The 25,566-nt window shown below is 47.0% G+C and overlaps 1 protein-coding gene across 2 annotated transcripts; it reads left to right on the forward strand.

Moving 5' to 3' along the window:
• Positions 1-1,325: 1,325 nt before the first annotated feature.
• On the forward strand, positions 1,326-17,917 carry AKR1B1 (aldo-keto reductase family 1 member B). 2 transcript variants are annotated; one of them, XM_017852930.1, is made up of 10 exons: positions 1,326-1,517; positions 8,861-9,028; positions 9,704-9,820; positions 10,820-10,897; positions 11,189-11,311; positions 11,826-11,932; positions 12,258-12,339; positions 12,932-13,015; positions 14,947-15,029; positions 17,503-17,917. In XM_017852930.1, exons 1-10 carry the CDS (start codon positions 1,452-1,454, stop codon positions 17,543-17,545), a joined length of 951 nt encoding a protein of 316 aa, XP_017708419.1. In that variant the 5' UTR covers positions 1,326-1,451; the 3' UTR covers positions 17,546-17,917. The 2 variants fall into 2 exon arrangements, with proteins under 2 accessions (XP_017708419.1, XP_017708420.1); XM_017852931.1 differs by lacking the exon at positions 1,326-1,517 and adding an exon at positions 8,557-8,772.
• The last annotated feature ends 7,649 nt before the right edge of the window (positions 17,918-25,566 follow it).

Below are 25,566 nucleotides of genomic sequence, written 5' to 3' on the forward strand. Positions count from 1 at the left end.
GGCAGAGCAACCTCCAAGTCAAGAGGACTCTCATGGAAGAAGGAACTTGGCTGTTTTACACAAAGCAAGTTCCCAGTTTTAGGCTCAAGTTCAAATTCTGTTACTTGGGGACAAATGAATTTGCCCAGTAGCAACAATTTTTATAGAAGTTACATGGAAAAATATCTGGGCTAGTCTGTTCTGTATAAATTTTTCCAGGAGGGAGCACTTTTAAAGAAAGCACTAAATGGAAAATCACCAGCATGGAGTTTAGAGAGGTCTAGTGCTTGAGTCATTACCAGGCAGATGGAGTTCCCAAACTTGCATAATTAGGGGAAAGATTGGAGGGTGATGGAGCAGAAAGAGCAGTTGGGGTGAGGTAGAGTATCATGAAGAGAGGTTGTTGGAAAGAAACCAAAATTGTCTTCAACGATCTTCAAGTGACTTTTCTGAGGCTATCTTGGAAAATGTGTTTTCTACCTGCCAATTAGGGCTGATCAATTTATTATTTTGTACCTTCTAATTTGAAATACTGGAAGCTACAATATTAGAGTTAACTTTTTCTTCTGTGGGTTTCTGTCAGTTCATTTTTCTTCTTCTAGAGAGTTTTGCTAAGTTACTGTACTGGAAGTTACTGCGTTGATAGAGTCTCACTTTCCAAAGACTGATGAAATTTGTTTTACTGACTCTGAATGGAGAGTCTTTTCAAATTCTTCTGAGTGTTTTGGATCAAGCTCATCAAGGCTTTCTAACCTCAAGAGCATCAGAGGATGCTGGCTTTTGGTAGAAGGCTTGCTGAACTACACCTAGTATGCATAGACACAGCTAACACCTGTTAGCTGTGTTAGAATGGGGTGCAAAGAGAGCTCTAGAAGGCTACAAAAAGGCTGGGCAAACCCGTATTTTGTGAAGGTGCTTCGCAAAAAGATTGCAAGCCATTTTTCTGGCATGCACCTTTGTCTAAGAACAAAGTACGGTAAACTATATGTATAGTCAGTATGATTCACATAGATTAAGGACAAGGTATTCGTCAAACTCCCAAAGAGCATCAAACTGGGATCGGACAATACACAAAGGCATTCTTCTGGGCTCTTAATGAAACCAAAACTTATTTCCAGTCTATGTATTTATGGGATGCCTGTTATTTTCGCTAAAGCATTCGCTTTCCCACGAAATACAGGAGCTGAGGAACTCTTTTCTGCTACACGGGACGGGGGCTAGCGATGGGGGCGGAAAGAATTCGGTACCACTAGGACCTGGCGGAAGAAGCATCCCTGGCGGAAGAAGCATCCCCGCCGACCCCTGGGGAAGGCGGCCGCGGAACCTCCGACGCAACCAATCAGAAGGGTCCTTCGCGCAGCGGCGCGCCAACCACAGGCGCCCTTTATGCCGGCCTCACGGGCTATTTAAAGGTACGGGCCGCGGCAACGACCGCACCGTTTTGGGGCGGGGGTCTGGGGAGCGCAGCAGCCATGGCCGACCACCTCGTGCTCAACAACGGCGCCAAGATGCCTATCCTGGGGCTGGGCACCTGGAAGGTAGGTGGTTGGGGGGCGCGGGCCCTGGGCTCGCCTCACACTCTCCGCGCGGCCTGTGTCGGGGAGGGACCAGTAGTGACCCTGAGAAACCCGCGCCGCGGACGCCTGGGTTGCTGGGTGCCTCGCGCCGGCTTGCAGGTTCCCCAACGGGCTGGGGTCGGCCCTGCGGAGATCCGGGCCTTGGCTCCCGGGGCTGGCCCTGGGCGTCAGGGGAGACATCCTGCGAGTGGGGTTTGGGAGCAGCTCACAGGAGCCCTCGTCCCACCGCGGGCAACCCTTGATGGGCGGCCCCTGAGTCCGCATTTGGTGTCCGAGCGGGCGCCCCAAGCGGCACAACGCGAAAGGGAGGCGGGGAAAGTGGGCTTAGCAGACCGGTGGGCCTCCGGCGCAGAACAGGGACGTGGAGCCGTCGGCGAGGTGTGGGAGCGCGGCCCCAGCCTCCTTCCCCTCGAGGCACCTGTGGCCCCGTTGCCTTACTTGCAAATAGTTTGTCTCAGTCCTTGCCGTTCTTGCCCTCCCTCAGGAATAAGCATCTCAAGCCCGTAGAGGGCAGATAATTAAATTAGGTGGCGCGAGTTTGCCCGGACCCAGTTGCTAACAAGGCTCAGTGCGGAGCTCCTCGGCCAGGCGCCGCCTCGGGATGCCCTGGGCCTGGAGCTCGGGACACAATCTGGGCACCCCATAGCCAATTGATAATTCAGCAGGCGCCAAGGTTAGCATTTTGCCTGGAAAACCTCAACACCACACAGCGTCCCAGAGAAGTGCCTGGCCGGATGAAAATGACAAAAGGACATGAAACACCGTAGGATATGAAAAAGATGATAATATGATTATGAAAAACTAAAAGTAATAGCCTGATTATGTGAAAACTGAGCAACAAATGTGGTGGTATGGGAGCTGAGGCAAAAGCCAGTATTCTTAAGTACTAAGTATCGTATATTATATTCCACAGCCATAACCTGGGTTTCTCTCTCTGTTTCTATTTTCATTGTTTGTTTGTGACAGGGTCTCGTTGCCCGAGCTGGGGTGCAGTGGCACAATCATGGTTCATTGCAGCCTGGAACTCCTGGGCTCAAGTGATCCTCCTGCCTCAGCCTTGCGGGTAGCTGGGACTACAGGTGCTCACCTCTACACCTGGCTAATCTTTTTTCTCCCCTCTCCCCCAGAGACAGTCTCCCCTTGTTGCTTAGGGTGATCTCCAATTCCTGGGCTCAAAGCACTCCTCCCACCTCCCCTCCCAAATACAGGTGTAAACCATCTGGCACGCCCACGTCCCAGGTTTTTCTCTTAAAATTTGATATGGGCCTGGGCGCTGGATATTTACACACAGCCAAGGGAAGAAAACAACAGAAAGGATTGAGTGAACTGGGAGATGTTTGAAATAGGACAGAAGAGTTTACATGTACCCTAAAACCTGCTGTTAAAAATTAGTAAATATAAGGTGAGTAAGAAAAGGGTCATTTGCATCAGGGAGAGTGTTTCTTGGCCAGAATGATCAGGGTACGTAATTTGTTTCCTCCAGAAAGTCCAGTGGTGTCTCTGAGGGTGTAATTGAATTACAAACATGACACCAAGCTAATTTCCGTCTGTTGCAGGTTAAGCTCTTGGAATGGGGGCAGAAGGATGCTTTCTTGGCAATTGCTAATACTTTCTAAGCATGATGCAGCACACAGATATATACATGTGTCTGGAATAAAAATTACTTGACAGTACTTAACCTATGTGGGCAGCATTTCAATATTTTTATTCTATTCCATTTTCCAAAATTATTGTCGTAACTCTAGAAGCTAGTTTTGTGACCCATCATTTGAAAATCACTACTCTAGGGTAAATAAGGAGAAAAAGTTTATTTTTTTTGAGACAGGGGCTCACTGTCATCCAGGCTGGAGTGCAGTGGCATGATCATGGTTCACTGTAGCCTTAACCTCTTGGGCTCAAGCGGTCCTCATACCTCAGCCTCCCAAGTAGCTGGGACCACAGGTGTGTGCCACCACACTCGGGTAGTTTGTTTTTAATTTTTTATAGAGACAGGTCTCCCTATGTTGTCCAGGCTGAGGAGTAAAAGTTTATGGAAAAGGGTTTCAGATCATTCACTTGAGCACTCAACGCCCCAAAAAGCTGTGTCTTTGTTTAAGATAACATCACATTGTTAACATCTGTACATTTAGGTTATGCATTCCAGTAGACAGTTCATTGAGAACTTGGATAATGTCTGCTTCATTCATTATTATTTCTAGCACTTCTCACAGTGCCTGGCAAATATAGTAGTAGGTATCCAAAAGTTATGTGTTGAATTCATGTGAATTCATGAAGTAATGAAGAAGTAAAACGACTTCAGAGATAGCTGTATGGTAAAAGCGCCCACTTGTATTTCTGTGGATGAGATCATCAGGTTGGTGTAGAATTGTATGGTGGGGGCAGCGGGGAATCGTGGGTCAAATTAATGGTATAAGGATGGACTTGGAGTCAACTTCCTTTTTTTCTTTTTTAATGACTTAAAACCTTTCCCTTGGGCCGGGCACGGTGGCTCATGCCTGTAACCCCAGCACTTTGGAAGGCAGAGGCGGGCAGATCATGAGGTCAGGAGATCGAGACCATCGTGGCTAACACAGTGAAACCCTGTCTCTAGTAAAAATACAAAAAATTAGCCCGGCATGGTGGCACGCACGTGTAGTCCCAGCTACTCTAGGGGCTGAGGGAGGAGAATTGCTTGAACCGCAGAGGTGGAGGTTGCAGTGAGCTGAGATCCCACCACTGTACTCCAGCCTGGGCGATGGAGCAAGACTCCATCTAAAAAAACAAAAAAAACCAAAAAAACCTTTCCGTTGTATGTGTGTATGTATTCTTTCACAGATGCTCGATGAAAGATGGGATCTTTTGCCTGTCTTTGTGACAGCTGGAAAAGGCCCTGCAGGCACATGCCATTCCTTATTTTCCTGGGTCTTTCCCTGCCGTAACGGCTGTGTTGTACCTTTCAGACCCTCAGCAGGATTCTGGTAGTCTCTACTTTTGAAGGTCCTCAAATTCCATTCTCGCCTCAGGTGGAGGTTTCAGGCAAATGGGGAGACCATCTCTGCCTCAGACCCATGTGGCTTGGACAGGGTTTCTTTCTGGCAGGCTTGACCTCTACAATGGATAGTAAACAAGGCCACTGGCCAGGCACGGTGGCTTACACCTGTAATCCCAGCACTTTGGAAGTCCAGGGCGGGTGGATCACCTGAGGTCAGGAGTTTGAGACCAGCTGACCAACATGGTGAAACCGCATCTCTACTAAAAATACAAAAATTAGTGTGGCATGATGGCGGGTGCCTGTAATCCCAGCTACTTAGGAGGCTGAGGCAGGAGAATCATTTGAATCCAGAAGGCGGAGGTTGCAATGATCTGAGATGGCGCCACTGCACTCCAGTCTAGGCGATCAGCAAAAAAAAAAAAACAAAACTCCGTCTCAGAAACAAATAACAACAACAAAAAACCATCATAGCATTGTAAAGCTAGGAAGCTTTTAAATCAGAGATGATGTCTGCTGCCAGCCAGTGTCTCGTTACTGATAGTGTTTTTAATCTAGTTGAAAAATTGTTGGAGGTAAATAGTTATTGTAAGTCTCTTATGTATGCTCGCAGAATACTCCTAGGGCTGAAGGTACAAGTATGTTTCTCTACCTCCCTCCCACCTATGAGCCATGTGAGACTCTCCCCCCGCATTTTGCCCCAAAATAAAATTGTAATATCACAGATAATATTGTACTTCTGCTTATGGCCCGTAGCCTTCTAGACGGTCACAAGCCATTCTGTAAGCTGAGGGGTTTTTTTGCCCCCAAAGAACTAATTTTTGTCTCTTTGGGGCAATAGCAACCACTTTGAGAATGCATGAGGTAAAAGAAAATGTGCCAAGAAAGACTTGCTGCACCTTCCCCAAGTGGGGGTAAGCTCGTGATGGCCCAAGATCCTTGGATGGGGTAAGGGTTGAGGCGCTGTGGGCATGGAAGTAACACAGGAGCCGAATTTACTGTTCACTTCCCTAGTGTCTCTAAAGCCCTCATCTCCTCCTCTTCAAGAGCAAAGATATTTAAATAACCCCTGCCCCTACAGGGTCAGTCCTGGTCCATCCACATCTCAACTAGTTAGAAATAGCAGTGTCTTAGAATTTGGGACAAATTGATGAAAATAGAACAGGAGGAAGTTAATCTCTGTTGCCAAACCTGATTCTGAGTGATGGTTTCATGTTCCTTGCTCCAGGATTATCAGCACACCATTCTCATGCTTCCTACTCAGGACGGTTTCTTTACCCAAAGTGAAGTTTCCTTTGCCCCCTCCCCCTACCCTTTCATTTCAGTAGTAACACCTGCTAACTAGAGACCATTTCAAAAACGTACAACGAAGAAGAGTTCCCTCTTCCCAGAGATCCCGTGGTTAATATTGCAAAATATCCAATCTCTGAGATACTTTGGTTTTACCATAAACACTGTTCTGTGACCGTCTTCCTGTTTGGCACTGTGGCTTGCTTTTTGACTTGCAGAGGGAATAGAGGGAGGGGTATCTTGAAGTAACTATCAAATACCTGTAAGCAAAAGGGAAGATAACTAGGTTTTAAAAGGAGTGTTGTGTGTATCTGTGTAGGAGGGAGACACTGATTTTAGTTATCAGTGTCTCAAAGTTGGTATTAGCCGACCGATGTTATCAAAGGAGGAAGTAGGACCCCTGTCTTGAAGAGGTGGTGGAGGACTCAAGGGCAGAGGCTTCTTACTGCCATCACTTGGTGCCATCAGCCCAGAACATTGCAAAGTCACTGCCCAACGTAGAGCTTTGCAGAGCCAGAAGTTCCAGGAGGAATGGGCATGCATGGCTTTGCCCATTAAGGGCACACAGATTAGTGGCAGGATCGGGTTAGAAACATGTAGGATTTGTATGATTGAGTTGCAGTTGGAGTGTTTCATATGCTGCATTTCTACAGCTCTTCATCAGTGATGGCTGTGCCTGGATGCCACCCAGCATGTTTTCAGTTTACCTTCTTTTTAGAAGTCAATCTGGACCCTTCCCTCTGTTTGCATTTTCTCTTCTTTGACATGGCATGGGGAGATGTTGTCACCCTGTGTTGGCATTCCCAATTTTAGTGAACGGTTTCTCACCACAGCTTAAGCTGGCTGCTTCATTTGTCCTAAGGCAAATTAGTTTCTCTTGGGGAAGGGCTCTATATTGAGATCATTAACATTGAATGTGGTTGTGGATCCTCCTACATTTTCATTGCAGAGGTGACTTTTTCCCTGAGCACTTTGGTCAGCCTCACAGCATACATGTCTCAGCGAATGGCACATATCCAAGGAGCGATCAGCAGCAGCTTCCTCGTGACCTCTTGCAGTCATTGTGTCCTTTACTTTCTAGAAAAACATCTCACAACTTTCTTTTTCATTTCGTGCCAACTGTTTGACAACCTTGATTATCCTAGTCTGTGCTCTATGGATTCCAAAGAACTGAAAAACCACTTTAATCTTAAGCAGGAAAAAAAAAAAAATGTGTGTTTGGGGTGGGGATTGATTGACTTCCCAAATGACAGCTGCTGATGTTAGGTGTCTGAGATTCAGGGTTCTAAATGTTGTCACCAGGATTCAGCCTCCCTCTGCTTCCCTCCATCAGCTCCAGGCTGACATTCTCCCAGTTCAGTGACCGCAGCAGAACCAGGGCTGGTCTTAGTGGTTCCAATTTAAGTGCAAAGATTGAGTCTCATGGCCTGCGTTGAGTCGTGTTCCTGCCCCCGCACCAGTTGTGTGGCAGGCGGTGCGTGGCTAGGCCGAGCCTGCGGAGTGTGTCCTCCCCTCTGTCCCAGGCTTCGAGGGATCCGGCAGGCACAGTATATATAGTACATGCTGCAGCAGCTCCTCAGAGAAAAATCAATCAAGGCACCATCAAGCCTGGAGAAAGTTCATTGTGTCCTGGGCAGTTTCCTGCCTGGGCCCCAGTTGTTCTCTCTGGGGTAGGGATGTCCTGTGCTCTCCCTGCTCTCATCAGTGGTAACTGTGCCCGGACACCACTTAGAGCCTGCGGTAAGGCATTCTTTCCAGAAATTGAGATTCTCTGTTCCTTCAACCATGCAGGGTGGGGAAGGCTGTAAGAGCAGCTTCTGAGGTCCTCCAGTCAAATAGGAGGTCGCCAGGTCCTCTAAAGGTCTCCTCTTAACCCACGCCTTCGATGAGCAACCCTACCCTGCCTCGCTTGTCCCTCTGAGGTGGAGAGTGAGCTCCTTGCTAACAGGCTCTGGTTATGGGCTTGTTCACTTGGGTGCCTTTCTTCCCCAATGCCTGTTGAAAATAGCTGATGTCAAAACACAGATGTCTGCAGCTGCTATGGCCCTGGGGGGGTTTTCTTTTCATTTGTTTCTACCCCAGCTCTTCAAAGGAATGCACTCTGTTCACTCAACAGCCCACTGCGCACATTTATTGCTCAGCTCTGTAATCATAGCAGGATAGTGAAAGTTGGGGGGTACTTGTCCATGCAGTCTGTCTGAGTGCCAGTGAAGCACAGTGCCATGTAGGCACTTCCTCCTCCTCTTCAGTAGCCAGGCTCCCCACAGCTGTTCTGGTCACTCAGATGGTCAGGTGGCTTGGCCATGGACACCCATTCAGTCATTTTGCCAGGTCTACCACTAACCATTTGGCGATCTTCCATGATCCACATTCCCCCTGGTTTCCCTTTAACTCATTTCTGTCTGCTAATATCTCTGAGGGGCCCTCTCCCCTGTCTCTGTACCTCTTGAAGCAGATCCTCATACAGTGAGAATTGACACATGGGCCTTTGAATCAACATCAGTGATGTTCTTGACCTCATGATGATCTCCCAGAAGTGCTTGAAAACAAGCAATTGCCGGTATCAGAAGCCATGCATGAAAAGAGAGCATAAGGGTCAGGCATTTGCTGGCTGAACTGGGGGGCCAAGTGGGAATTGGGGTCCGTAGGACAGCAATTTTTGAAATATTTTCAGATATTTGGAGGAAATGGTTTCCCTTACTATCTCAGCATTCAGAGTGTGGGGAAATGTTTTTAATACAGTGGTTTGCAAATCAGTGGATGTGAAGAAGCAAGAAAATGAGATGACTTCAGCATATCTTTTAAAAGTGATCTGACCTGTGCTTCAGTGGCTGTCAGATTCTCCTACAGGGCAATCCTGTGTGGCCTTTCACCTCCATCCCCCACGTCTGAGGCTGGTAGTCCAGAATGCTGCGGAGGTGCACCTGGTCTGTCTTCACTGAACAAAGCAGCAAGCTGGTCAGCAGGGATCGGCGGCTGCCACTGCCCCTCCTCCTTGCTGGGCAAACTCTGCATTCTGCAGGGCTCATGTACTTTCTCCTTTCAGTCCCCTCCAGGGCAGGTGACTGAGGCTGTGAAGGTGGCCATTGACGTCGGGTACCGCCACATCGACTGTGCCCATGTGTATCAGAATGAGAATGAGGTGGGGGTGGCCATTCAGGAGAAGCTCAGGGAGCAGGTGGTGAAGCGTGAGGAGCTCTTCATCGTCAGCAAGGTATTGTTCCACGGTGGGGCTGGAAGGGACTCTCAGTCCCATTGTCTGTTGGTGCATCAGCCCAAAGCCAAGTCCGCACTCAATACAGCTACACGTTTCACTGACGGGCGATTCTTCCAGGGGAAACGTGTCACTCAGGGCCATACAGGGCTCCAGAGCTTGCCCATCCTCGGCTCTCTGTTGAACCTTCATTCCATCTGGGCCCATTGCTTAGAACCCCATGTTGATGAGGCTGAGGTTGTGGATTGGCCCTCCCTCTCCAGGGAGTCGCTTTCAAGGATGGAACTTGGTTCCCATCTGCAAACTGAATCTCTACTGCTGGCCACTGTCTTTGACCTGAGATATCGATGCACAAAGGATATGAGGCAGGAGGATGGGGCTGGCTCCACAAACACCAGCCCAGGGGGGAAGTTTCCCTGAGAGTTCATACTTAGGCCTAGGGCAGGCTGACCAATTTTGTGTCCTCTGTTTGGTCCTTGTAAGAGGTCTCTGTGACCTGGTCATCCTGCCTGCCTTTGGAAAGTTAGGATCTAGTACACAGTGGAAATGCCCTCACAACCATTCAGAGCATTATGGTGAAACAAATGGGTTTTGGGGAGAGGAGACTGCTCCGTCTTCCAGCCAGGAAGCTGCCTGTGGCTGGCAATGATGACGTGTGCCCTCTCGCTGGCTTAGCTGTGGTGCACGTACCATGAGAAGGGCCTGGTGAAAGGAGCCTGCCAGAAGACGCTCAGCGACCTGAAGCTGGACTACCTGGACCTCTACCTTATTCACTGGCCAACTGGCTTTAAGGTATGGGATGCCTGGTGCAAACCAGGTCCCCCGGAGCTCAGGTGCAACCTGTGGTGTGTTTTGAGCTGCCTTAGCAGGTTATGTGTGGGTGACTTTCTGTTCTTGCTGCTCAAGGTATAGCCAGTGGATCATTAGCACTGGCATCACCTGGAAACATCTTAGAAATCACAGTCTCGGGCCCCACCCAGGCCATTTGAATCTGCACCAGCAGTGACTCATATGCACACTTCTTCCAAGTTTGAGGAGCACTGCTCTTTGTCAGTTTTTAGTTGTGCAGTTTAAAACTGTCAGCGAACACAGCTGTTGTTTGTAATGCACATGGCCATGAGGCACGGTCAGTACCCTGGCCCTCCCCTCCAAGCACATGCACACATACATTCCACACATATATGAGTCTCTACCCACATTCTACACATATACCCTATCCTGTGGAGGCCTGGTAAATATTTGTTGGCTGTCTGGTTCTTTGCACAAGAAGAACTTGAGAGTTATTATGTCTTTTGCCTTTTTTCTAGCTGCTGCCTCAGTTTTCTGCTGTCAGCCAGGTTCAAAGTGTGCATTTAGCTGTATCCTATAGCCCTGTTTTATTGCACCACAGCATGTCAGGGCTGAAGGGACTTGACTTTTATCTTTGGATTTTAGGGATAAGCCGGGGAGACTGGGCCAGGTGGTAGTTTTATAGGCCAGTGACCAGCCGAGCCTTGGCCCCCATGAGTCCTGGTCTTGAGTCCTTCCTGTATCCACACATTGCAGTCAGTGGCGGGGCTAATCTCTGTGGCAAAGTAGTGTCCATGTCTCCATCTGACAGTCTCAGCTCCAGCCTGTTTGATAGAGAAGTGTTGGCTGTCCACCTATTTCCTTTTCATACTGGCACACAGATTGTGCCTCGCCAGCTGTGGTGGTTTAGAATTGTTTTAGATGCCAGCTTCCCTCAGCAGGTCTGTGAAGGACTATTACTGATTGTTTTGTTTGTTTGTTTGTTTTTTATTGTAATGACAGCCTGGGAAGGAATTTTTCCCGTTGGATGAGTCGGGCAATGTGGTTCCCAGTGACACCAACATTCTGGACACATGGGCGGTAAGACAGCCCCTGGTTGGACCTTGTTTTCATGACTGGTACCCTCTTCTTAGGAGCAATCTGCCTGCCATTTCTCACATTGCATTTTGTTATTCTGTCACTGCTGTTTGCTCTTCTTATCTCATTAAAGCCAGCCTGGCTTTCGTCTCACTGTTTCTTGGCTTCTGAAAGGTCTAATTCGCTGGCACTGAAGAGTGAGGGCAGGACCCGTTAAACTGGTGCAAAAGACACTACCGATCCTGTCCTTTCTGGACTTGTTTCTGCACCACACAGACACTCTTTCCTCTATAGGCCATGGAAGAGCTGGTGGATGAAGGGCTGGTGAAAGCTATTGGCATCTCCAACTTCAACCATCTCCAGGTGGAGGCGATCTTAAACAAACCTGGCTTAAAATATAAGCCTGCAGTTAACCAGGTAAACATCCCCCAGGGACACTGGCATTGCAACGATGCTGTTTTACTGTCTGATGCTGGTAGGGATTTCTCGTCCACCTCACCCAGCGAGTGGCCAGGAGGCAGCTCCTGGGCGTTGGCAGAGTCCTGAGTTATGATTCAGCATGACACAGCACATCTGGGAGAGGAAATTTACAGGAAAGAAAGGGTTTGAGCCTGGCTTGTGACAATTTGGGTTCTGACAAAGAGGCAGCCATGAGATCCTCAGACCTGTGATAATTGATAAGTGGCTAAAGCCAGGAAAAGCCTCTAGAGCCCATGAGAACATCTATAATAAGATGATAGTAATAATATAATAACATCAAGAATACTACCTGGGTATTGTAGGAAGGTACAGCTTATCTGGGAAATAGGGTGTTTGTTATACATAGTTTTCTCTATGGGGTGGGGAGGGACTTTAGCATAGGAAGCTTCATCTGTGTCATATCAGCATGTAGCCACAGTGCTCCCATCAGCTCTTGTGTTTGCATTTGCAGATTGAGTGCCACCCGTACCTCACTCAGGAGAAGTTGATCCAGTACTGCCACTCCAAAGGCATCGTGGTGACTGCCTACAGCCCCCTCGGCTCTCCTGACAGGCCCTGGTGAGCTTCCCACAGGCTCATGCTCCCATGTCACTAGGTGAAGATTAAAAATGACTAAAAAGAACAATTTAGCCTCAAGGAAGATGTTTCTAGGGCTGATCTGCAAAATTTCCCCTGAGTCTCTTGCTGGTTTTCCTGGAAGGGTTGGCGTTTCTAGTAGCAAGACACCTACTCTTTTTCCAAAGGATTGGGGGTTCCTAACCCAGCTCTGAGGAGGAAACTGGTGGCTGCCCTCTGAGGTCGATGGGAGGATTAGGGTTAGGGTTTCTGGCTGCCATGAGTGGCGGCCATGATGGTGTGACCTGGACTATCTTTCTATCCTCAGGGCCAAGCCTGAGGACCCTTCCCTCCTGGAGGATCCCAGGATCAAGGCGATCGCAGCCAAGCACAATAAAACTACAGCCCAGGTACAGCCACTTCAGGTGTTCCTGACCAGAACTCCCTGCATTCCTGATGGTCCTGTTAGCTGGGAGGAGGAAGTGACTGAGCCTGTTACACCCTCACAGGGAAGTGTAGTTCAGGGTCCTCAAGTGCAGAGTGGAAAGGGCACAGATAGGGGCTTTAGAAGAGTGGCATGGGCTCTTAGAGTAATAGTGCCTGCCCCCACTATCCCAAGGGTGACTGCCACGAGGGCCAGCACTTGTTCATTGATGTGGAAGCTCATCTCTGTACAAATGTAAGAGCTGTACCAGCTGTGCAGGGAATGTTCTTTCTCCTGAGTGGTAGTGTGCGTTCCTAGCCAGTGGAGGGCCTCACGTGGTCTTGTGATATGCCTGAGATACTGAAGCGTGTGGCACGGTGGCTAGCGCAGGACTCTGGAGTCAGATCTGGACCTGAATGCGTCGCCTACCTGTTGGCTAGCTGTGACCTGCCATCTTGGAGGCCCTCTCTGATCACCTGCGGAGTTCTCGCATGTCCTGCGGGTTGTGTGTGCGACACTGTGATGATGGTGCGAGTGCCCGGCATGTGTACACACTCATTGTCTCCCTGGGCTCACAGGTCCTGATCCGGTTCCCCATGCAGAGGAACTTGGTGGTGATCCCCAAGTCTGTGACACCGGAACGCATTGCTGAGAACTTTAAGGTAAGATCTTGGCTGGTCAGGCCTGGCCCTCCTCCGTGGAGGGGGGGGGGGGGAAGCCGCTCATCCTGTCCCTGGAGTGTCATCTGTGGGATCCCCACCATCCTCTCCTCTGAGGCTAGGGAGCCATGGCGAGCAAGCCATAGACTGAGACGGACACCTCACCGGTGGAGCCATGTGCAGAGCCAGGCCTTGTGCCTCCAGGGCCCCGTGCTGTCCACACACACACTTACACCTTTGCTCAGGCCCTTCAACAACACTGAGAGGTTACCCAGAGAAAATCTCGCTCTTGAGCTTCACTGCCTGGACCTGCCCTGCGCTGAAACTATTAGTTACCAGCCGCATAACCTTGGGCAAGTCACTTAACTGCTCAGTGCCTCAGCTTCCCTGTCTATGAAATAATATCCATTTTGAGGGTTGTTACGAAGATTAAGTGATGCATCAAAGCACTTCACGTGGTGCTCATGGTGCTTAATACCTTAGTAAGTGATCGAGACATGTTGGTGTGCTGATAAGTCCAGGGACCGCAAAGGACACTCTGGGCCATTTAGCCCACTCACCAGCTCTGCAAGGAGTTCATGTGATGATGGACAGAGCCTAGATGTGTGTCAGGGCACTGGCAAAGTGCTCAGTGTGGCAGCTGGAGCAGCTCAGGCTTCCGGGCGCCACCTCCCTCCCGGCCCGTCCTTGCAGCTTTGGTGAGTCGGGGTGGGGGCACGCCCAAAGGAGAGCAACTCAGGAGTCCTGATGGCCCAAGCTCTGTTCTCAGAGCAAAGTGGCTCTGCCGGGGATGCTCTGTCTTTATCCAAGATCTGTGCCCCATGGGGCTCTTGGGCAGGGCCCAGCTCAGGTGAGCAACTGGTTTTGCCCAATTCCACTGCCCAGAGGCTGTGGCCGTAATGCCTGCCACCTGTCATGTATGAGACAGGGATGAGAGTGATCCCTGAAGAGGGAAGTGGAGTTCATTGTTAGTAGAGGAGGCGGTTTTTCTTCTTACGTGCAGGTAGATGTTCTGAGTACACAAGATAAAGTGGCAAAACCATGGCCACTGAGGGAAAGGCATAGCCCACCAGAGATGCATCCTTTGTTTCATATTTCATTTTTTAAGGAATTAGGAAAGAAAAAATAAATGACTAATCTCAAAATGCTAACCTAATTATTTTATTTTTGCATCTTACTGTGTAGCTTCTGCACATTTTTCTGTGATCGTAATCACAGAGCCTGTAGCAGACTCTCTTTCTGCACATTCTGTGATCGTCTGAAGCTAAGAGCCCTTCGGCTCTGGGAGTGTGTGTTGGTCTCTTGTGGGTCTCACCCAGTGCTGCCTGCCTGCCTCCCAGCCTCCATGCCAGCTGAGTTCTGTACCGTCTGCTGCCTTCATGCAGGTGGTTCTCTTCTCCCAGTATACCTCTCTTGCCCTTTCTGTCAGAACCTTATACTTCTTAGGCCATGTCAAATACCATCTCCTCTTCAGCCGTGGTGGTTCAGTTCCCCAGCTGGAATCCATTTGGAATACCTCTGCCCTTCCTGTGCTCTGTTGAGTGTCTTACACTGTGTGATGAGTTATTTGTCACAGCTGTAGAAATACCTCTGCCCTTTGTTTGCTTCATCAATAGAGGCAAAGACACATCTTACCCATGATTCTGTTCCTCACTGCAGCTTATCGCAATAGAAGTGCTCAGTAGTGTTTTTTGAAATGAAATAAAGTGTATCATTTCCCTGGGAGGTTCTGGAAAGGAAGGACTGTTTTCATCGTTCCATATATTATCTAGCCCAACATGCACATTTCCTGAATAGTAATATAATCAGCTTTTTCTAAGTTCAGTTTATCATCTCTGCTCAAAGCCATGGAAGACATCTCCTGGGTCCTGCACAGTATTTCGTCTTTTGTTTTTATTTGCAGAGCTTACTGGATTTTTTTGTTTGTTTTTTAGGTCTTTGACTTTGAACTGAGCAGCCAGGATATGACCACCTTACTCAGCTACAACAGGAACTGGAGGGTCTGTGCCTTGTTGAGGTGAGTGAGCCCCAGCATGAGGAGCAGTTCCCAGGAGATCCTCAGACACTGCAGAGCAAAAGAGTGATCCCTGCAGGCCTCAGCACCCATGCGCTCCTGTCACAGCTGTTCTTGCTTTGCACATTACCTTGCTTTCTCAGCCACATGATCTTGCATTAGCTGAACTGCATGAAGCCAAGATGCCAAGAGATCTGCTCCTGATACCTTCTTCTAACCCCGGGGCATTGTTGGCCTGGCCTGAAGTAACTACATGTTTTGGCATTTAATTTTTAAGTCCTAGTGGTTCATCTGAAACCAGGTGATCCCGGGTGACCCTGGATCAAACTCTGGAAGAATTTGCCTGTGACTTTTTGTCTTAATGACCCTAATGAAAGGGGTTTGGTCGGAAGCCCCTGGGGCTGGGGTTTGAGACAGTCCCAGCTCTGACCCTGGTAAGCCACATGGCTCCAAAACAGGCCCTCCCTCTGAGCAGCAGGCACCTCAGTCCCTCCAGCCATACATCCTCTGGTTCTGTATCCTCTCGTGGTAGTTTGGAAGGAGCTGCCTAGGAAGGGTTTCTGTGGGGTTTTCTCTTTTGCTACCATTACAATAACTAGGTGACGCGTGTAAGTCACTTTCTGCTTTCAAGAAGGAACTGCTCATTTTGCAGTGGAGACTAAGACCCTGTTTCTCTTTCACTACCCTTATTCTCGTCTGAGCTCTCTGTTTCCACAAACTCTCCTTCAGTACTTCCTCTTCTAAGCAAAATTTGAATATTCCCTAAGATGGGGTGGGCCACCAGCTTTCCCTTTCCAGAGTCTGTCCCCTCTCCCTCCCTGGAGTTTGCACTGCTGGTGGCATCAGCCACTGCCCCAGGCAGATGTTTGCCCAGTCTGCGTCGTGGACGATAACTTTGCCCTGCTTCAGGCATGCGCGTGTCTGGAGAGCCTGCCGCTGCCACACTGTGGCCTCACACTCAAAACAGGCCACAAACAGCATGTCACAGGCAGCCCCAGGCCAGCACCCTTTCAGACATCTTTGTTAATGCTACTTAGCCTTAGACATTAAAATCATTTTTGGATCTAGTGGACAAGGAGGAGAGGAGTAAGTCAGTCACCAAGCTACTTTGGTTCTCCTTTCAGAATCTCCCATTCATCTGTCTTCCTTTTCCTCTCCCACTTGAGACAGTGGATTGAAGCTCTTAGGGCTGAGGAACCACAGTGGTTTTCTCATTGCTCCCTTTACAGTTAGACTCCTCTGCCCTCCAGTATTGTTCTAGAAACCTCTGTTCGATTATCCTGTTGCGCGGTGGTGAGTGGGAGGAAGAGACTAGCCCTGACATGCCCAGGTCTCCCAGGGAGTTTTCTCTACGCACGTGCCACCCCTCTGGCAGATACTGCTCTACTGAGCCTGACCTGCTGATGTCAGTGTCACACTCTTTGGGCACACAAAAAAGGCAGGCCATGGATAACTTTTGAATGGCTTTGAATAAGAGTTACAGACTCTAAGCACCCAGCTCAGATTACATAACTCTGGCCTTGCATGCCTTGCTCAACCATCTGTCCGGCGTTCCTGCCTTTATGTTCCCAGCACAGCCATTGGCCGTACTAGATGGACAGTGAGTGAGCCTTGGCAAAGACGTCTGCACCTGTGCTCTCTGCCCTGTTTCCAGTATAAAATCTCCAACTGTTGATTGTGCTCACTTCAGCCCCCACTGATACAAGGACGCTCCCTCCATCCTCAGAGCACTTGTCCTCAGAGCACTTGCTGTTGCTTCTCTTATCCTTAGAGATTCAGTCACATACAGAGTTTCAACATCCCCCTTTTTTTTTTTTTTTTTTTTTTTTTGAGATGAGCTCTTACTCTGTCACGCAGGCTGGAATGTAATGGCATGATCACAGCTCACTGCAGCCTTGACCTCCTGGACTCAAGCGATCCTCCCACCTTAGCCTCCCAAGTAGCTGGGGCTGTAGGCATGCACCACCATGCCTGGTTAATTTTTAAAATTGTTTTATTAAGATGGAAATCTTGCTATGTTGCCCAGGCTAGTCCCAAACACCTAACCTCAAGTGATCCTCTCGCTTCAGCCTGGAATTACAGGCGTGAGCCACTGTGCCTGGCCTACCTTCTCATATTATTACACCCTCTTATTGTTTAAGACCACAAGATACTGTCTGGTCCTGCCAACTAGACTGAGTTACTAGGAGGCAGAAATAGTGTTGCCATCCTGCATGGCCCAGGCACAGTGCTGGGCACATGGGGAGGGGGTTGTCCCTCCCACGTGTGCCGCTTGGTGACAGTAGTGGTAGAGGGGTCTGCAGGGTGAGTTGCTTCCCCCAGCTGCAGAACCGTGATCTGCAGACTCAGAACTGGCTTGTTACCTCTGAGGTTCTGTTTTCTTTCTTCAATGAGACACATCGTTTCTCTGTTGGGGGTTGGGTATAGTCAAAATCACCTCTTCAAAAAGCAACCATTTTCTCCTTTCTCCTGACAGCTGTGCCTCCCACAAGGATTACCCCTTCCATGAGGAGTTTTGAAGCTGTGGATGCCTGCTCATCCCTAAGTGACCTGTACCTGTGTTTCTTGCCTCATTTTTTTTCTTGAAAATGTAGTATGGCCTGTGTCACTCAGCAGCGGGACAGCAACCTGTTGAGTGGCCAGCGAGGGCATGTCTAGCTTGATGTTGGATCTGAAGAACCCTGTCAGTAGAGTAGAAGTCTCTTCTAGTTTGCGTTGCCCTTCTTTTTGCCCCACTGGGGAAAGTACAACCTGAATACTCTTTTCTGACCAAAGAGAAGCAAAATCTACCAGGTCAAAATAGTGCCACTAACAGTTGAGTTTTGACTGCTTGGAACTGTAATCCTTTCAGCAAGACTTCTCTTTGCCTCAAATAAAAAGTGCTTTTGTGAGCTTGGTTTTGTGAGCTTTGGTTTTTTAAAACAATAGCAACCTTCTGTCTCACTTTCAACCGTCACTTTCTAGATACCCGTAAAGCAGGCCAGTCAGTGATGCAAAAGGAGTGAGGACTTGGCTTTTCTACAAGTCCTCATCTACAAGTTGGGGGCCCCCCACCCCAGCACTTTACCCGTTTAGCTTTAGGGCTGTGGGTTTCATCCTGGCTGCACACCGGGTCACCTTTGGGGGGTTTAAGGCTGGTGATGTCTGGACCTCGCCCTGGAGGCTGATCTGATTGTCTGGGCTGTGGTCAGGACAGCAGGAGTGTACAGGTTGTCCAGGTGATTCCAGTGTGCAGCCAAGGCGGACCCACAGCTTTAGGGTAAGCCCATGTTCGATTCCAGATTCCTTGGTTGCTCCTTCTATGTGTGAAGGCCGAAGTCGGTGTTTAGTAAGCATCACAACCTGAGAGAAACTGCTTTCCTGAAGCCTGTTGTCTAGACGAGAGGAAAGAAAAGCATAAATAAATGGCTTCCAATTGGATAAGGATGAAATAGGGCTGCAAAAGTAAAGGCTTTGCGGCAGAATGCTGCTGTTTTTGTTACTGTTTCTTTATCCAGAGTTAAGTTTGACAAAAGCCAAGAAAGGAATGGAATAGACAAGTGCCGACTTGAAAGTTCATCAAGTTAGGTTGTTTTGTGGCTGGCCTTGTTTATTGGATAATTTAGGACCCCCATGATCAAGTCACATTAACTGCTTTACAGGTGATCTGTGTTTAAGATGTACCTCTAAAGGTATAGTTAATTGGGCAGTGGTGGTTCCTGGCCCTCACCCAGGGATTGAGCCCAGTGTGGAACCCAGAGCTCCACTGCACAGGCTGCCCTCACTACCTGGCAGCCTCGGGCCTGGGACCCTCGTGGCATCTGCTGATTACAGTGGTCCAGGTTCTCCTGTCAGAGTCGGCAGGTCACACCTTATCCCGAGTTAAACTACAGGCCTCTTATGTCACCCTCTGATGATAATGAGTAGATTTTAGTTTTGTTACAACAGTTACATCAAATCATCTGACCTGATCCCCACTGTTTCCCCAGTTGGCTTCAACACTCTGGAAAAATAAGGTAGTCACTGGTAAGTGTTTAAATCGGTTACCTGCCTTCTAGATCTCTGCTTAGGATAGATCATTATAGCATGACAATTTGAGACTCAGCCCAGGAGCATGAGCAAGATAAAAGGCAAGCTGCCTCCCCTCCCTACTTTCCAACAGAACCCTCAGAATTTTTCTAAGGACTGCCCCTTAGGAGCCTTGCCTTCAGTGGAGGAGGAGGAAACGAATTAAGTCATGCCACAAATGACAGGGAGAACAGCTGGTTCTGCATTTTGAAGCTCCAATCATATTTTCAGCAGTCAGCGGCTCGGGCTCAGGACTGTTGCTTGTATGCTGAAAAGTGTGGCTTAGGGAGCAGAAGGCGAGGCTGTGGAGCTCAGTGGGACCAGCTTCATTCCACTAACAATTCATCCAAGCAGCAGATGGATCAAGACAGGTGCTGCTTCATTCACCGGTGGAGGGCTCCATTCTTCCTTCCCCTTGTGGAATCAACACCGCTGCACCTTCCTGGGCAGCCCAGCCTCAGGACTCTGGTGGACTCATCACGATGAATGAAGTCACCCTTCAGAGAGCAAAGTCAGTGGCAGTTTTAGAACAATGGTTCTGGCCTTATCTCTGGGGACCTTTGCCTCTGGTGAAGTTGGGGGTACAACATACATTCATGAAACTGGGATTTTGCCAAAATAATGTTCCAAAGAGCAGAATTGTTAAGATAATGAGACCAATGGAAAGACGGAACTAAATATTAAAATCACACGGGCAAGTAAGGTCTGCATTGGAAAATCTCTGAACAATGCCTCCAGAGACGATTTCAAACAGCATCATTTTTCAGGATCTGATTTCAAAGAACGAGGTTTCTGAACACTATGTCCCTTATGTTGATAAAATGGCACAAACTGCTATAGTGCAATGTCCTTGCTGCTGTCTATCATGGTTTCTCATGGGGCTCATGGGCAGGACCCTGGGAGGGTGCCCAGCCAGGATGAGCACAGTCAGTGTTGGATTCAACCCAGGAAGATTTCCCTGGAGGAGCGTTCTGGGAATTCACGGCTCTCTAGGATCCAGCCCCCTAGGTTATACCAAGTCCTTCTGTCCCTTGAAGGCAGTGGAAGCAGCTGATGGCTCCTCAAGTCCTCTTACAGCCCCAAATCCCAGTGTAACCTGAGGGGCCAGCTTCTGTTTTCCACACCCTTCTATCCAGTTTCTAGAATTCCACCTGGGCAGAGAGTAAACTCAGTAATGTCAGTTGATGAATGAGTGAGTGAACGAAGAGTTTTTCTTATAATGCCTATTAGAACCCCCAAGTTTTGAAATCAGTATATATTAAACCCAAATGCTAGCTGTTCAGTTCTGATCCTGGCCCATAATTCACCGAATGGTGGCCAAGAGTTCTATGACTATAGACTCTTAATTGCAGTTCTAATTCATTTAATCTATCAGCCTTCATTTCCTCAACCTACAAAATGCCTACCTCATCGTGGTCATGAAGACTGCATGAGATAATGAATGTAAAACCCCCTGTCCCAAGGCCTGCACACAGCACTCAAAACATGCTAGCCATTATTGTTGATATTGTTAATATCATTATAATCAAATATTGACAACAGAAGCAAACCTATCCAGCCCCTCAAGGCTGGCAGGTGGTACCCCAGGGGGTAGAGCTGTGCCCTGAGAGGGGCTTTTTTCTCTGCAGGAACATCACTGCATACTCACACAAAGGAAGGGATTCTCCTGACACACTTATCAGTGAGCAGCACACAGTTTTTGTTTCCTACCCCTAGGATTGTATTTCATGGCAAGAAGAAAATACTGCCCATGGGCTTATAAGAGTTATCTGTTTCATACTGATAGGTGAAATCAGAATGCAAGAGACAGAAAAGACTATAGAGGTCATCTAATCCATTGTTTCTCTAAGCCAGCATTTTCAAATTTATTTTTGGCAGCAGACTCCATTCTTCAAACGAAAATCTACATAGGTCCTCAATATGTAACACATACAGGCAGAGCTGCTGTGGTTTCCGTTGGGGAGGAATCTGAGAGCCAAGCCAGCAGCACCCTTTCCCACATTCCCCTCCACCCATGAGGATGCTGGAACAGTTTCAAAGTCTTGGAATCTAACGCTTTGTGTTTTGTTTTTAATACCTACAAAGATTTATTTCACACAGTTGCTGGATTTATTTCACACAGTTGCTGGTGTTCAGTAATTTTGGAGAAGCTTAGCTGGGTGATTCTATATGAAGGCTTGACTGGGGCTGGAGGCTCTGATTCCAAGATGGCTCACTCAACCACTGGCAAGTCAGTACTGGGTATTGGCAGGAGGCCTCATCTCCTTCCTATGTGTACCTTTCCCTAGAGCTGTCAGAGTGTTCATGACATAGTGGCTGATTCTCCAAGTGAGTGATTAAAGAGAGCACAAAGTGGAAGCCACAATGTCTTTCATCATCTAACCTCAGACGTCACACAGCATCATCTCCACAATAGCCTATTGGTAACAATGGTCAGCCCTAGCCACTGGGGACACCTCGGAGGGTGACTACCAAAATTTGTAACCTGAAAACTACACATTGTTTAGAAGGCATTTCAGAAGTAACTGTAAACATGAAAATGATACTTCAAAAGAACATATGTTCAGATTAACAACAAAAACTCTGAGGACCAGAACGGTGAAGTGACCAACCAAAGCTCACACTGCAATTTAGTGGCAGAAAGGGGGCTAGAATCTTGGTCTGTGGAAACTAGTCTGTGGCATTGCATCATAATATTATTACAATAACATTCCATTATAATAAAAATTATAGTAGTTTACACATGTATAAAACTTTACTGCCAGGTTGGGCATGTGTGATCCCAGCACTTTGGGAGGCCAAGGCAGATGGATCACCTGAGGTCAGTAGTTTGAGACCAGCCTGGCCAACGTGATGAAACCCCTTCCCTACTAAAACAAAAATTAGCTGGGCGTGGTGGTGTGCACCTGTAGTCCCAGCTACTCAGGAGGCTGAGGCAGGAGAATCACTTGAACCCAGGAGGTGGAGGTTGCAGTGAGCTGAGATCGCGCCACTGCACTCCAATCCTGAGTGACAAAGTGAGATGTCATCTCAAAAAAAAAAAAAAAAAAAGGAAAAGAAAAGAACTTTATTGCCAAGTAATCCAGGTTAACATCAACAGTGATGGGTTATGTTGATAGTATAGTCATGATACGATGTCATGAGAATGACACTTGACCTCTATGATCTTCCTTGCAAAAACCAAAACCCTAGTCCAATCATGAGAGAAACATCAAATTGCAATTGAGGGATATTCTACAGTATTCCTCAAAACCATCAAGGTAATCAAAAACAAGGAAAGTTTCAGAAACGGTCACATCCAAGAATAGTAGAGGCAGGATGGCTCAATGTAATGTGGATGGAATCCTGGGATGGAAAAAGGACATTGGGTAAAAACTCAGGCCGTCTGCATAAAGCAAGGACTTGAGTTAATAATATCAATATTGGTTCATTATACTAAATGTACCATAGCAATAGAAGATGTTAATTACAGGAAAGTGATGTAGGATATATGGGAAATCTCTTCACAATTTTTCTGTAAATGTAAAACTATTCTAAAATAAAATGCCTTAAAAGAAAACTTTATAAGAGTGGTCTTTCTAAACAATAGCCAGTATGTCACCTAGATTACTTACCTGCTTTTAAAAATGCCTGCACCTTTTTTAGATCAAGCAGATAAAATGATTAGCAAGGGTACAGATTTAAATGGCAGAATCACTAATCTTGTTCTTGGAGAACACATATTTCTAAGTACATGTGGAACATTTATGTTAAGCAATGATATACTAGGCCAAACTGCTGGCCTCAACAAATTTCAATGAACTGATATATAAATGTTATTCCTCTGGCCAAAATTACATAAAATTATAAAAAATAAAGTAACTGGAAACTGCCCTCCACATGAATTTGGAAATTTTGAAATACATTTACAATCAATTCAAAGGTTAAAGAGGAAAAAAAAAAATAACAGCAGACACTATATATGGCATTTATTAATTACCTAAGGCAATTTAATAGGCATTAATTACCTATTAAAACCCAAACACAGTTTTAAGAGTTTTACATATTTTTCCATCCTCACAACTCTATGAGGTTGATTCTATTGCTATCCCATTTGCAGATGAAGAAACTAGGACCCAAAGAGGATAAAGAACCTTCCCAAGATCATATAACTGGAAAATGGTGGAGCTGAGATTTCCACTTGGACAGTCTGGCTCTGGAGTTCATCCACCAGTTCTGTTGGGCTGCTTCCTAATGTAGAAAACATGTGGAATCTTAACAACTTTTGGGATGCAGCCAAAGCAGTACTCAGAGGGAAACTTACAGCGTTATGTCCATTAAAGAAGTTGAAAACTAGTTAAAATTTTCCTCAAAGAAAATGCCAGACCAAGATGGCTTTATAGAAGTGCTGTATGTCACATTCTAAGTACAGACAATACCAGTCCTATACAAGTTCCCCCAGAAAACAGGAAAAGAGGGAACACTTTCGAACTCATGCAGCCAACACAACTCTTGACACTAAAATTAGACAAGGATAGTTCAAGAAAACTACAGACCCGTTTCATCAAAGAACATAGTTGCAAAAGTCCTAAACAAAGTTAACCACATCCAATGATGTATAAAAGAGGGATTCATGTGATTTTATCACAGGAATGCAAAGTTGATTTAATATTAGAAATCATGAATGTAATCCACCACATGAACAAATTAAAGGTACATGTATGTATTCAAGTAGAAAAACATTTGGTAAAATTCAAAATGGTGTTATGATAAAATCTCTTGGCAAACCAGGAATAGGAGAGGACATCTTTACCTGGTAGAAGGCATCTGCACGAGTGGATCACAGTGTGTTCTTACAGTGTAAGTCCACAGCTCTATGCTTCTACATGAATGAATCTCAAAAGTACTAAGGAGAATACCAGGGTGGAAGAAAAAACTAGTCACAGAAAAAAGACACATAGTAAGAATCCATTTATATGAAATTTACAAGCAGGTAAAACTAAACATTTTTTTAAGGATACAATCACAGGTCGTACAACTACTAAGAAGAGAAAGAGAAGGATTTATGCCAAATTCACGGGTGGGAGTTAGAGTGAATCTTGATATTGAAGAGGGATATACAAGGAGTCCTAAAGTACTATTTATTTCTTAACCTGAGTTCTGAGAACTTGTATGTTTATTTTAATTATTTAAATGATACACAGAGATGTTGTACACTCTTCTGCATATATGATTTATTTCTACTAATTTTTTTAAAAATTAAGACAAGGTCTCGCTGTCATCCAGGTTGGAGTGCGATGGCACGATCTCGGCTCACTGCAACCTCTTCCTCTGGGGGCTCAAGCAATTCTCCCATCTCAGCCTCCCAAGTAGCTGGCACTATAGGCATGCGCCACCATGCCCAGCTAATTTTTAAATTTTTCCTAGAGATGGGGTCTCCTCATGTTGCCCAGGGTGGTCTCAAACTCCTGAGCTCAAGCGATCTGCCAGCCTTGGCCTCCCAAAGTGCTGGAATTACAGGCGTGAACCACCACACCTGGCCTATATGTGATCTATTTCATAATAATAAATAAATGTTTGTAAGCTATCTCATTTGATCCTTACAACAGTCCCGTGAGACTCGTGTGTGACATGATTCTTCCTTTATAGATGATAAACTAAATCAAGAAAACTCATTTGGTATACCAAATGTCTCACAGCTAGTCAACGGTTTCACCTCCAAACTCTGTGACCTTTCCACTGAATCACATTGAAGCTACTTTTTATGACTACCTCTGCTGCTATCTTAACTCTAGATACAGAACAATTTGATTGCCCAACCGCCTGTCATTGAGCAAAAGAAGTGAAGTCCTTTCAACAGAGTTATCTTTTCATCTTGTCTCCAATTCTTGGCTTCGAGTGATAAACGGTGTTTGCCAGAGTTGTAAGCCAGGAATAATTTCAGTGGTATTAGAGAGTTGGTCAGAGATAAGACAACAGGTTTTGGATGAGAATTGTGAGTGTCCCAACCTGTTAGAGAGCTGGGACCCAAGGAAAGGAGAGCCAGCCTTAGGGCCCATGGCAAAAGTCAGATAAGCTTTGTTAGAAATAGGGCACACAGTCAAAGGGGACCAGAGAATGGGGTACTGACCACAGGGCACAGGACAGCATGGAGAAAGGACAGGAATGAGCGATGGGAGGAAAGCAGAGGGAGGCCATTAATACACTCCCACTGCACAGATCCACTCAGGCCTGCAGCAGAGGCTTCCGGGCCTAAACCTGGGCATTGAGAATTGTGTGGCCTTCTCTCCCTGCAAATCAGCGGGTTGGGATTTTGACAGGGTTCTCAGAGGCCACATGGTCCCAGCCTTCATTGTACAGGAAGGATCAGGTGATTTTGTCAAGAACAGCCAGGGCTAGAACTCTGCAGGTATTTATCCAATACTCTTTTTCTCTAGTCACCTACCTTTTAGTCTGAACATGTGATTTTGAAAACCCCAGGCCATCCACTCATGGCCTAATCCGGACTAGAGAC

This window comes from Rhinopithecus bieti, unplaced genomic scaffold (assembly GCF_001698545.2).
Source record: "Rhinopithecus bieti isolate Rb0 unplaced genomic scaffold, ASM169854v2 scaffold_35569, whole genome shotgun sequence".
Lineage (NCBI taxonomy): Eukaryota > Metazoa > Chordata > Mammalia > Primates > Cercopithecidae > Rhinopithecus > Rhinopithecus bieti.

Excerpts from the sequence above, each read along its gene's own strand:
- AKR1B1 (XM_017852930.1), top strand. The coding sequence starts at position 1,452 with ATGGCCGACCACCTCGTGCTCAACAACGGCGCCAAGATGCCTATCCTG. Across the intron at positions 10,898-11,188 it reads ACATTCTGGACACATGGGCG|GCCATGGAAGAGCTGGTGGA; the intron begins GTAAGACAGCCC and ends TTTCCTCTATAG. Across the intron at positions 11,312-11,825 it reads ATAAGCCTGCAGTTAACCAG|ATTGAGTGCCACCCGTACCT; the intron begins GTAAACATCCCC and ends TTGCATTTGCAG.